Source organism: Gavialis gangeticus, unplaced genomic scaffold (assembly GCF_001723915.1).
Source record: "Gavialis gangeticus isolate Ggan-Ray unplaced genomic scaffold, GavGan_comp1, whole genome shotgun sequence".
Classification (NCBI taxonomy): Eukaryota; Metazoa; Chordata; order Crocodylia; family Gavialidae; genus Gavialis; species Gavialis gangeticus.
The window spans coordinates 57,721,335-57,734,431 of NW_017729034.1; the positions used below are offsets into that span (position 1 = coordinate 57,721,335).

Here is a 13,097-nt window from a genome sequence, read left to right on the forward strand (position 1 = left end):
GCTGATGTTGTTAATGGGGTGCTTATGTGGCATGCTGTGCAGTTGCATAATGTAGAGTACCATAGGGTACCCAATCATTCACTCAGTGACTCCTGCACAAATACATTCCAGCATAGGAGTAAAAAGATAATAGCTTCTTCTAATTGCTAGCTCTGCAAATCACCCATAAGCATGAAAATCAATCTTGGCTTCTGCTGGCTTGGGCATCATCACCGGTACTAAAGACTGTGCAGTTGGCACTGAGTCCTGTTGGTGCCTGAGCCAGAAAAGAATTCACGTTTCTCTGCTATGGTTTTACTGGATTTCTAGGAAGAAGGCGTATAAAATCAAGTTAAAAATGTAACGCACTAGGAGCCAAGCTGAGGAAGATGAATTTTATTTAGTCTCTCCTGGTTCTTCAAAACCTCTTTCATTCTTGCAGTGCTTGAGCCAGCATTTGTCCATTCCCAGTTTTGATTAACTCCCTTGCCTCTCTCAGTACATCTTTCTTTCCTCTGCATGCTCCTTTTTCCTTCCCTCCCTGTGACATTGCTCCATGGGCATACTGTTCCATGCAGCTCCTGGAGGGCTAGGTGCTTTTTCCCTCGTCATGCAAGGGCAGAGCAGGGATTCACCCAACCGTGTACAATTTCCTGAGTACTATTATTGCTGTTTCTCTCACAGAGCTCCCTAGCAGCATAGCTGGGAGAGTTCAATTTTCTGAATACATTATCCTCCTCTCCCCTTTCCCCACATATACATATCTCAGTCCTCCCAAGAAAAATTAAGTCATTTGTGGGCTAAAATTTCTGGTTATCACTGATGCAGCCCTGCACCTCTCTTAAAGGATAAGATTAGGGTTTCCCCGCCCCTAATAAATACGACATTACTGAACATTTTTGGAAATTGCCTGTGTTTAAGCTGACAATTATAGCTAGGTTTCTAATGTGTGCTAATTCACAGCTTGTGCTTTAAGGTGTGCCTTTCCCACTTCTTATGACCTGTTGTATGAATTAGGGGATTTAGTTTCATATTGTGCATAAGCTCTTCCACTATAGTACTGAGAAAGCAGTTTGTAAATGTTTTATTTAATTTTTTTCCCTACTTTGCATATTTACAATAAGATTTGCTTCTGTATACAATGCAAGCACAATGTTGAATGTTACGGTGTCTGGACTATGTGCAGCAGAATCAAATAAATATAAAGCTGTGATTTCAAAAGCCACGAATAGTATATCCAGGTTTGGCTGTATTATTTTTATTCATTAGGGCACACAAAAGGTTATGTTCTGTAGTACTCTACTGTTTGTCTAGTACGATCGGTTGCCCACGTGCATTTGCAGACTGCTGTGGAGACAAGATAAAACCCTGACTTGACTGCAATTAGTGGCAAAGCTTCCATGCACTTCCACTGGACCATAGTTCTTGCCTCCATAGGCGTTCAGTGCAAGAGCCTGAGAAACTCTGATTAGAAACAACAAGCAAACTCCTCTGATTATAGTAAGAAATGGATTGGACCATAGGAACCTGATGGGTCGTTCCCTGTCTCCCTTGCACCCCCCCAACTGGTACTTACACCACTAGCCCAAAGTACTTCCAAAGGGACTACTTAATTGAGCTTAAACTACTCAATAAAAGTCAAGACTTATAGATCCGGACCCTACATAATAGTCATCTTTTCCATTAAATCCAAAATAAATAGCTCTTAATCTATGTCTAAAGAAGGATTTCAGTGGAACATAATTAAAAAGAAAGGAATACTAATGGGTTGTAAGATCATATTCCAATTTCATTTCGTTACCCGAAACAAAACCCTTTATTTTAAACCTTCCCAAAGCATGCTCATTCTATCTCAAGGTAAAACTGGTACAAGTGGTATGACCAAATGGATGCCATGTACTATGAGCAGCAATTTAAGGGAAAAATACTGCTGATCTAACCTGAAATCCTTTTAAGTCCTGATTTTGTTCAATACTTCTTGTGCTGCACAAGTATGCCTCTCAAATCTGACCAACCTTTCAAAATCTATAAAAGCATTGAAGATAACTCTCTTTACTGAACACCAATTATGTTGAACCATCAATTTCCTAAAACTGCAGTCTTTAATGTAGCTACTCATGCTGCCATAACCACGTTTGCAGTGAACAAAAATAACTTTTTCTCCTATTAAATGCGTGTTTGACTGGAAGAAAAACAATAAGATGCTAGTTATAACCTTGCACCTTGTGAAAAGTTGTACTGTGAGTACCATTTGCTTTATTTTAAACCTAACTACACAAGCTCAAGAGGATTCTAGCAGCAGATGAATTGGAGATTGGAAATGTGAGATGCTTTGCTTATCTATGAACTTTCCATTTCCCCCTCCCTTGCATTTAAACACCATTCAGTGGGTTTGCTACTCTGCCAAGGAAAAGCATTGCCTTTGAATTCTCCTCATAAATGGCCAATAGGAATGGGTTGTTCAATGTAACTTCCATGGGCATCACATCTTCATTTTGTTCTGAAGGGTCTTCCACCTCATCTACTAGGTTGTTCAGTTTGAAAAAGGCCTTATTTATAACCTGAAAAGCAAATGTGTGAGTGAGTCTGGAGTCTCCAGATGAGGTGATAAATGAAAGCAAGCATAAATGAAGAAACAACCAAAGAAGTAACTAGTGAATTAGAGGTAAGTAGTAACTACACCAGAAGTTGCAGTTTACCAATGTTTGTGGAAGGCCTGAGAGTGTCTGACATAAAAGACTTAGATGGCCTCATCTAGTCAAAGCTTGACTGGATAAAATCCTGGCCATGTTGAAGCCGATGGCAGAACTTCCATAGACTTTATGAGGGTAGAATTTCAGCCCCATTGCCCTCTGTTCTGGGTAGAGGACTGATACATAGGTAAAAATCATTGTTGACACTCCTGTGGCAATAAAATCTGCCTTAAACTGCAAACACTTTCCCTCCATTGCTCAATGACCTTTTTTCAACTTTGACAATTACCCCATTCTCAAGCCTTAGTTATTTGGATATTAACTTCCAAAGGATCAAATCTTAAAGGATTCAAAGAAAAGGCATTAGTAACGTCCATACAGACAGTGGTCAACTGGTATGTTAGAAGCACCAGTAGTTAGCCATGTTAGTCTGAAATCACTCAGAAAGCAGGGTAAATATACACCTTGATAAACTAAATAAGATGTACATGAGACAGAATATCATATATAGACAGATATTTGTTTGGACATTAGTCAGTGATGGACTGAGTTTTTCTTCAGTGCTTTCAATTGCATTAATGCTACTTCAAAAAAGAGCATGTCTGATGACCACAGATAGAAGAGAGAGAGAAATCCCTTTCATCCCAATTCTATATGTAGTTGCTTTCTTGACAACACAGTGCTTTCAGTTGCAGATTTCAAATAATTTACTCCAGTGTACTCCTAGAAAGGTAGTTCAGTTTCTACCTATGAGCTCCAAAGCATTCAGAGAGGGCCCTGGACAGCCCCCGCGCAGCACTGCAGGGTTTACTCTTTGAACTGTACACTGCAGGCTAAACATGGCCAATTGTACTTCTGTTTCTAGACAAACTTTGACTGACTTGTAATGGATAAGGATCATGTCATCTTATGCAGTTGTACAAAACCAAATGCAATGTAACCTCAAATTGGATTTTTGTGACACTGAGGTGGTTAGATAATAGCAGTTATATTTGCAGCTTCCGATTAGCAGAATGTTCACTCCTTTTCAGTTCAGTGGCCATCTGTCCCACACCACTGGCATTTAATTGATTTAGTTATATTTAATTGAAAAAGATATATGTTGAAGAGAATGACTTCAAAAAATACTGATAGTGCATACTGTACCTTTCCAACTGTGGGGTTAGCACTGCTTATTTTACTGAGATCTGCCTCCTTCCCCAACAGGGTAGACAAATTCATGTTCACAAGAAGTTCCTGAAGGTCATATGTGCTCTCTAATGTTAACTGTGGCAAGGATAATTTAATCCGTCTGTAGAAAATATATGTAAAGAAGGAACAATATTAATGACTTATTCCCCAGTCTCTCTGAGGAAGTCCCCCTTCTCCACCCATAAGGTGCCCATGGGTCTTACAGACGGTGAGGCTCAAGCAGAGGTACAATGCAGTTATCAGGTGTAACAGGCCAATAATTAATGCATGTTGTAATTCATTGCATGTCATGATTGAGAAAAGAGTGCAGTATGGCTCTAATCCAGTGAAGCATTTTAGTCATGAGATTAGGAATGAGTAACTCATCTTGATAGATTACTGCTTTATATAAAATGTTTTGTTTCTTCCTTTCAAGGGAAATACTTGGGATGAAATTCTGGTCCTGCTCAAGCCAAACTCCCATCTACTTCTGGGTTGAAATCCTGGTTCCAATAAGCTTAGTTACAAATAAATGGAAAGGACAACACAAAGTTGAAGCAAAATAGTGACTCGAGCTCCTGCACTTTCACTAGCTAGGACAGACAACTATTTGTTTTCATCATGCTTGTAGACATGTGACCTGACCACCATTTTGTGGGTGGGAAGAAACTTCCTTGGTGCCTGGGTACTGAGAAAATAGCCGAGTTGCATGGGTATTCTGGAAGGAGTGTTATACTGTGCTCCAGCTATTAGGAGTTGGGCTAGCATGAACCATTAAGTTGTTCTGTTAGTAACTTTTGTTAGAGATTGCATGTATATTTAAAATGTACCTTGGTGACAGGTCTTGCAGCCAATCGGAGGATTGCAAAGAAATTTCGGACTCTATTGTGTTCAGGTCATTGCCATTGATAGGCTGTACCAAGACCAGTAGCGCATTCTTGGTAATAGGGATTGTGGTGATGGAAAAATGCTTTCTGGCATCTCTTTTGTACTGAAATAATCCAGTTACTGACATCATAGGCACCAAAATCTTTGTGCTGGAATCAATCCAGAACTCCTGGGGCTCTTTCAGTTGGGAAGCTTTCTTCAGATTGGCTGAAAAGCACAAGGGAGTTTTCTTTAAGGAATTCAAACAATACATATTGTGATTAAAGAGAACTACATTTATAAAATCCTATTTGACTGCTTTGCTGGCACATGATCAGCTGCTGTGACTGTACCTTTAGGCAAAGGCTAGTATATCTATGACATGACACCTGACAGAACATCAGATTGAAGGAACATCAGGCTGTTGTTAAAACCACTGTGGACATTCAGCAGTTATTCTCAAGCAGCCCTTTTTCAGCCACTAGGGTTTCCATTCTCTCAGCTGTCTGCACACTCTTTGCTTATAGTCCTGGGTGGCAGCCCTATCTTCGGCCTCTTCTACTCCCCCACATTCTATACATTGGCTGCTGTTATCCCTATTTTGCCCCACATCTACTGAGGGTGCAAAAGGGTCCAGAAACAGAGCCAGGTTGTTTCTGCCTTTTTTGTAGGAGAGGATGCAAAGAAGCAATTGGGTGAGCTAGTGACAGGAGGGGAATATGAAACTATGGGAGAAGTCCTCTCCCTTCCACACCAGAGCTAAAGACAAACACAAGTGATAAAATCACCAAAGCAAAATGATGATGTTAGGATCAGTTCCTTGTAGGCTGAAAATGATCCTTCCTGGTTAACTTAAACCAGAGTCTCCCAGCATCCCAGATGCTTTGCAGCCTTGGATGGGGCTCTGCTCCAGAGAACTGGGCTTGCCTTGCCCCTCTGCTCCCTGGCTGGAGCTTGGGCAGAGATTTGCAGGCACAGCAGGATCTGCCTGGCTTCCCCCTGCCCCCCACCCCTCCTCACCACCCACTGTTCAAGCAAGTGGACCATACCCTGCATGTGGTATGCTAGCTAATGTTGAAGCATGTCTGTGTAAGGCCAACAGGACAAAGGCAGACAGTACAATGAGAGGCTTTTGTCTGGCTGATAGGCTGATAAATGCTGTCTAACTCCCTGCTGGCTCCGTCACTGGTCAGAGAAGCAGCAAGGGAGGGCAACTTCTCCCTAATCAGAGTGTCCTGCCAGAGTCTGGCCATGCCCTCCTCACTCAGCACTATAGAAGGGAAGGGAGGGCTGGTCTAGCACCCCCCCTGGCTTCTAGCCCAAGCCACTGCAAGCATGTGCCTGCATTTCCTCAGTTCAGAGGGGATGTCTATACAGTTACCAACTGGTTCAGCCTAGCCAGGTTAGACTAACATGCAAAGATTGAATCAATGAATGTCTGTCCCTAGCCAATGAAAACAACTTCAACTTTAAGGATTCCAAAGTGCTAACTGCCTCCAAGTAGGCTACAGGGGCAGTCCTGCAACACCTTCTAAATATAACCTTTTTCTTCCTCATTAAGCTGTAAGTACCATCTCCTGTCTCTTACCCCTTTTGCTGCTTCTCAGGTTAAAGTTTCAACATGAACTCTGCTCACAACCTAATCATAGCCATAGATCAAACCCTGCTTGTCTGCAACTCATGTGGGGGTTGCTCTTGTGAGTAAGGCAAGCAGGTGAAAAAGAGCAAAGTGAAGCCCTATTTTAGAAAATAAAGCACTGGGGTGGAGAGGGGTATTATCTTTTAACCCGATTAAATAAAATCCATGCATTAATATTATATTAATGGAGAGCATTACTTGTTCAAACCTAGAGCTACTCTCTATTAATAAATCAAATCTTTGATGCTAAGGACATTTACATTTATAATAGAGCAAACCAGGCCGTTTTTAGCACACGAAATTCACTCTCAACATGACTGTTTCAGTATAAATGTTTGTTTCTGAAATAATCTTCCATGAAAAGAGCAATAAGCACAGTGTAACTGGCATATAGAAAAGAAATGGCTAAGAGGAAATCTAGAAGAAATATGTGAAATAGCAAAGTATTGAGAGCCACTAGCCAGTGTAGTTCACCTTTTCCTCATAATACAAGAACAAGGGAACATGAGCTGAGACTGAAAAGAAGCAAAATTTAAATTGCTAAAAATTGCTTTCAAATGGGCTATGGACTTCATTCTTGCAAGACCCCAAGAAAGATGACTGTAACAAGGTTTAAGAATGGCTTAGACCAGTAATTCTCAACCAGGGAGCCATGGTGCTCTGGGATGCCTTGAGATCCTTTCAAGGGGTGATGCAGGGTGCCATACAATGTTATCGCTGGTTAAGTGTGCAAACATGATTCACAAGATAAACCCAGAGATTTCAAATAGGATAAATATCTCCAGAGTGGTGATCAGTAGTATTTTTAAAGAGGCTTGGAAGGGATATGAACCAAGTTTTAAATGCTTTGGACGAAGAGAAAACTTCCCTTAGGAGTGGGCAGATTATATTGAAACTGCTTTCTGCACCTTTTATCAGACCAGGGACATTATTTAGATGGATCTTAAGATCCCTGTTCTTACTGCATAAAGGTAGCTCTCCAGAATGAGGTGCCTCAATGTAGCAGACAGCTAATTGCTTGCTTCTTGTAGTTGAAGAGCTTTGGGTTTGACAAACAAATCACCATGACTGAGACACTGAGTTACCTCTGCAATATAAATATTATTTCCTATAGGGCAGGAGTGTCAAATATATGGTCCACAGTGGCCCATGGAGCCCTATGATCTGCCCTGAGGGTCTCAGAATGACCCTGAGCACTGCATGCAGCAAGCAGAGCCAGTCTGGTGTGCAGACCTGTCTCAGCTCCAAGACTTCTTCATGCAGACCTGAAGGTCAGTCCAGGGTGTGGGCTGCAAGAGATGCCCATGCCAGACTGGCCCAAGCACTGGCTCTGAAGCCAGTTTGCATTGGGCCACATGAGCCAGCGCTCAGGGCCAGTGTGGTGGGATGGTACATGCAGCACATGACCCATACTGGCCTTTTATGCTGTATGCAGCACGCACAACTGGTCCAGCCCCACATGCAGGACATGCCAGCCCAGCAACCCTCATTCAGCACATGGAGTCCCCTGCTATAGGGGATTTGGGGCCTGGTTTTGCTTGTTTGTAACATTTGGGAGCTTTGCCATGGACTTTGGATGTAGGATCAAGTCCATTAAAATTGTGTCAGGGCCTTCAGCCACTGTAAATCCACCTCACACCCCTAACTTCAATAACACAATGTAGATTTAATGGCATCCTAGCAAAGGAATCATGTCTTGTTTATTTCTAGTGGGCATTCTGCCTACAAAGAGAGGTATTTCCATTTACGTGGTAATGAAACATTCACTCCTAATAAGTGCTGAAAGGCAATCAACACACTAATAAGACTTTATTACAGTCTGATTTTCATGTCATTGTGTTCAGTAGACGTAAGGGGCAAAAAACATTTCATTAAATATACCCTAGTTCTTCTAAGCATTTGAAACAGGAAACATTGCAAAAAAGTGAAAATAAAACAAGAGGAACACTTCTTTAATGCAAAAAAGATAAAGCCTTTCTTTAGCTGTACTATTAAGGTTATTATAGCGGGGCAACTCTGTCAGCTCAGAGCAGTCTGTGCCTTTGAGTAAGATTTTTATCACCATATTGAAAGAAAAATACCTATATCGATAAATGAAAGTGAAGAGAAAGCAAGGAGTAAACACCACAGAGGCTACCAGAGCCTGCTAAAACTGCAGATTGGCAACCTGGGGAAGGACCCATCTTTCTTCTCTGTTTCAAGTTTTCTATATGTTGTTACACAAATGTTATGCTTGTGTAACAGAGCTGGTCAAATAACTTTTCATTCAGGGAAAAAATTGACATTTTGGTACATTTTTGGTTTGGGGGGTTTCAATTTTTCTTTGTTTTCCCCAATTGAGAAGTCAAGGTTTTCACAGACACTTTCTGTGGAAACCACGTTCCACTGCAAAAGAGTCTGAGGGGAAATGTCTTGACTTCCGCTCTACCCAGATCTGCTCCAGTACTGTCTATTCTCAGGCATTTGCTTTAATTATTTACTTTGCAACTTACAAAGCCTCTCGTGCCAATAAATGTTGTATTAAAATGTAACCCACAAAAGATATTTTTTTATGGTTCTTGTTTTGGCCATACAATAGTTAGTAGTCACTTATTGCAGTTGGTGGTTGTACCACCAGGTATGCTGTAATGTGGACTTTATTAAGGCCTTTCTTAAGAATAAATGAAGGTTTAGAATATTGAAACCTTGCCCATGCCTAATTGGCTCCCTGCTACAGGTCATATCTTATGACTGACTGTATTTAGTGTTTTCTAGAAGAATTCAAAGTATTTTCCTCTCCTGCATTTACTAGAGAATGTGAAGTTCACAATTCCCCATTAATATGGATGCTCCAGTCAAAAAATGCTGAAGACTAGGGTTGGGCTGCAGAATGAGTTGTTTCTAATTCATCCATGCATGAACTGCTTTTCTTCAACATGTGAAGTCTTTGCCATCTGTAGCTGTATCCAGATAAGCAGGGGCATCTGCTTGCAGTGGCACCAATTGCTGCAGTGCATGCCTCTACATGTGTGCTTTGTTGCGGGCAAACTGCACTTGCGAAGCCCTTCCTGGCTCTTGGAAGCCGGGGAGAGCTGGAAGCTAGGGCCAGCACCAGTGCTGGCCCAGCAGTCTTACCTAGTGTCCTAGAGCAGCAGGGGCACAGGCTGGGCAGTATAGAGGCTTGGCTGGCAGCTACAGCATTGCTCTGGACAGCCCGGCCTTTGTGTATGCTGGTGCACACTTGTTATGCGTGAATTGTGCTGCTTTTTCTTTTGGATATCTTTTTTTTTTTTTTTTTTTAGTACCAGGAAATCTCAGTAGCAAATTTTGACACATTTTAACATTCACCACATGCAGTTTGTGGCACTCCGAAGAGGTTTGTGGTGCCACAAACCACACTCCCCTGCATGTCCAGACGCAGCCTGTGAGTGCATCCACACAAGAATGCACGCGTACTCTGCAGCACCTCAAAGGCTTTTGAGGTACCGCAAAATGCACCCCATTCATCTGATTTGGTTCTCCATGCTGCATATTTGTAGTGTGGAGTCAAATTTAGATACCAGGAAATCTCATTATCAAAAAAAAGTGCTCCAAGAAAAAGCACTGCAGTGCATGTGGCAGCAGCGTGTACCGCATGAAACCAGAGCCTGGCCAGCCAGATGTATGGTCCAGCTGTTGGCCAGGCTCCGTACATCCAGATCACTGCTGCTGCAGCCCCAGGAGGCCACCAGAACCCCAGGTAAAGCTGTTGGGGACAGTTCAGGTGCTGGCCCCAGCCTCCTCTACCCTACCGGGGCAATTTGCCCCACACCAGAGCGTATGTGCCATGGTGTTCCCCAGGGACAACTAGCAGCAACGCAAATATGTGCCACTTCTTTTTGTCCCTAGGGAAACGCACATGCGTGCTCATTGGGACATATCCTATGAGTGTATTTTCCTAAGACAGCAAAGAAAATAGTGGGGAACCAGGGAAGCAGAGAGACATGGCAAATACAATCAGATGGTGATTTTCCAACACAGGACGAAACACCAAAGGAATAACTGCTAAATAACCAGTTTTCTACTGAGTTAAAAGGTCAGCTTTTCATAGCAATACCAGCTATTTCTACAGTGCTAAGACTGTGTTAATGCCTCATAAACAAGAATGAAGACTAGGTCACTGCCTCAAAGGGCCAGCACCTTTCATCTAAAGATCTCAAGCCAGTTACAAAAGATAAAGGATTAAATCCCCCACTGCAGGGGGGTGGGGAATCTTACCTCCATCTCACATATTAAGGCATGACAGATTTTCAAAAAAGCACTGACATTCCATTTTGAAAAGTGACTTGTGTGCCTGGGCTGACAGTTGATGCCTTATTAAAAGTTAAGGGAATTTAGGCCTTTAAATGCCTAAAGGCATCTTTTTAAAAAAATGGAAACTTTTGAAAGGGGAACTTAAGTAATTTTTATGGGGGTTGGAAAATTTTACCAAAAACTTCGGGAACTCAGATCAGCCAGTTCCCAGGTCTGCATCTCAGCCACTGCAAAAACCTGGTCCTGGTTTTTGCTATGAATGGGCATGTACAGTGTGTTGGACTTTGATTGTTGCTCGAGCTGCTCTTTGCAGCCACTTGATTCCTTTGTATCACTGGCTGAAGTAAAAAACTTTTGTTTCATAAAAATGTCTGGGGACCTAACTCTGTTCCCATTCCATCACAGGTAGAGCTCCAGATGGGGCAAACAGCCCTCTGAGTTGGCCATTAAGCCAACCTTGAGCCCATTTGAAAATCCAACTAAAGGCCATAAGCACCAAAATGCCAATATCTGCTTTAAGCATTAAACTATGGCTTTGTTCCTGGCCAGTATATCAGTGCAGTAGCACATGGCTATTAGGCAGCACATCTTTGGAAGTATAGACTTCCATCTTCAAGGCCTCTGCGGTCCACAGACAGACTAGATATACAATCTGGGCTTGGCTTCTGCTTCAGTGTCCTTGCCTTGCACAGTGCCAACAGGCACACTGAACAAAGTGGCAGGGTGTGCTTGGTTTGTTATGCACACTGAAGATCTGTATGCAGCTATTCTGAGGAAATGTCCCTCCCTGTTCCCCTTAGTCCCCCTGACTTTGTGCAATGGCACTTCCTGTCTTGCTGTTGTTGCCTGCACCTGTAGTCTGGTATTCTCCTAATGCAGGGGAAGGCAATTATTTTGGGCAGACAGCCACTTACTGAGTTTTGGCAAGCTGTCGAGGGCCACATGGGTGGCCCTGCCCTCTGACAGGTACCCAACCCCCTGACCACCCTCTTGGGATGGGAAGTCCTGACCCCAGAAGTCCCTCCCCTTGCCCCCAGGAATACTCCTTTCAGCAAGGGGTTTTGCCATCTCAGAACCAGAAAAATACCAAATTATATTCTAAAGATTGAACATTCCACAACATTCATTCACTTGATTTAAAAAAATATTTTTGTCCTGATTTACATGTACTTGTGTAGTGTACATAGAGATGATCGCACAATAGCTTAAAATGAAGTCTTACTCTTGTATATTGTTGGGGGGGCATGGGAGTGGGTATAGGTTTGTGGGCGGGCTGTGGTTGTGTGAGTATGTGGAGGTTGGGGAGGGTATAGGTGTGTGGGAGTTTTGTAGGGGAGTGGATAGGTGTGTGGGGTGAGGGAGCATGTGGGGGTGTGTATGTGGATATATAGGGTGTGGGTATGGGGTTTGTGGGGGCAAGGGTGACTGTGGTGTGTGAGTGGTGTGAGGGTAGGGTTCTGTGTGTACGGCAGGCTGTACTTGTGGGACTCATCCTATGAACACACACACACTCTTTTTCTCCCTCCCTCACTACGCGCGCACACACACACACACACACACACACACATATACTCTTATCTCTCTGTCTCTATCTTTTTGTCTCTGTCTCATTGCTCTCTCAGTCTCTCTCTCCCCCTCCCTCACTGCACGTGCACATACGCACACACACACCTCCCGTTCCTGGCCCCAGGTACTGTCACAGCCCCATGCTCCCATGATCCAGCAATGCAGCTGGGGCCACATGGTGCTGGAGCAGACATGCAGTGAAGCAGTGAAAGCTGGGGCAGGCAGAGGTTTCCAGTTGGGGGGGCAGCGGTGGGAGGAGGCTGGGGGCGGGGCGGGGATGGCCTTGTTGCTGGCTCCTGCCAGCTCCCCCTGGGTCCTACTGCCCCTAGCTCCTGTCATCTTTGACAGGCAGCCAGAAGCAAATAAATATTAATTTACTAAATTTTTTAGGGACCCCACAGGCTGGATAGAATGGCCTAGTGTATTTTGCCTGCCCCTGTCCTAATGGGACTTTGACTACACCGCAGTGCTCAGGTAGCAGTGATAGGCATACACCATGGGTGTGACCTTGTGGTTAAGGCACTGGCTTGACTCTTGGGAGGTCTGGCACCAGTTCCTAGTTCTATCTCACATCTCCTCTGTGACCTTGGGATAGTCACCTGATCCCACTTAATCCCAATGTCTTCCCTATTTAGACTATGAGCTCTCTGAATTAGGAGGTGCCTCTCTTACTCCATATCCCTACAGTACAATTGCCCAGCGTATCCTACAGTACCCCTGCAGGATACGCTGGGCAATTTGGTGGTTGCGTCAGAGGAGAAAGCGGACCTCTTTAACCAATTCTTCACCTCCGTTTTCTTGTGCAGGGACCGGGACTTCCCTGCTGTGATAGAAGCCGGACTCGAGGGGATTGCCTTCAGACCTCAGGTTGGGGAGGACCGGGTTAGAGAGCTTCTGGAGGGGCTGGACGC

General features: G+C 43.5%; 1 protein-coding gene across 3 annotated transcripts in view; it reads right to left on the reverse strand.

Moving 5' to 3' along the window:
* Positions 1-1,047: 1,047 nt before the first annotated feature.
* Positions 1,048-13,097, reverse strand: part of AGT (angiotensinogen) — a 26,555-nt gene continuing 14,505 nt past the window's right edge. For all 3 annotated transcript variants that reach the window (XM_019527641.1, XM_019527642.1, XM_019527640.1), the window contains exons 3-5: positions 4,673-4,937; positions 3,819-3,963; positions 1,048-2,540 (exon numbers count right to left, since the gene is read on the reverse strand). In XM_019527641.1, coding sequence (XP_019383186.1) covers positions 2,352-2,540; positions 3,819-3,963; positions 4,673-4,937 — 599 coding nt within the window. In that variant the 3' untranslated portion in view covers positions 1,048-2,351. The remainder of the gene's footprint in view (positions 2,541-3,818; positions 3,964-4,672; positions 4,938-13,097) is intronic.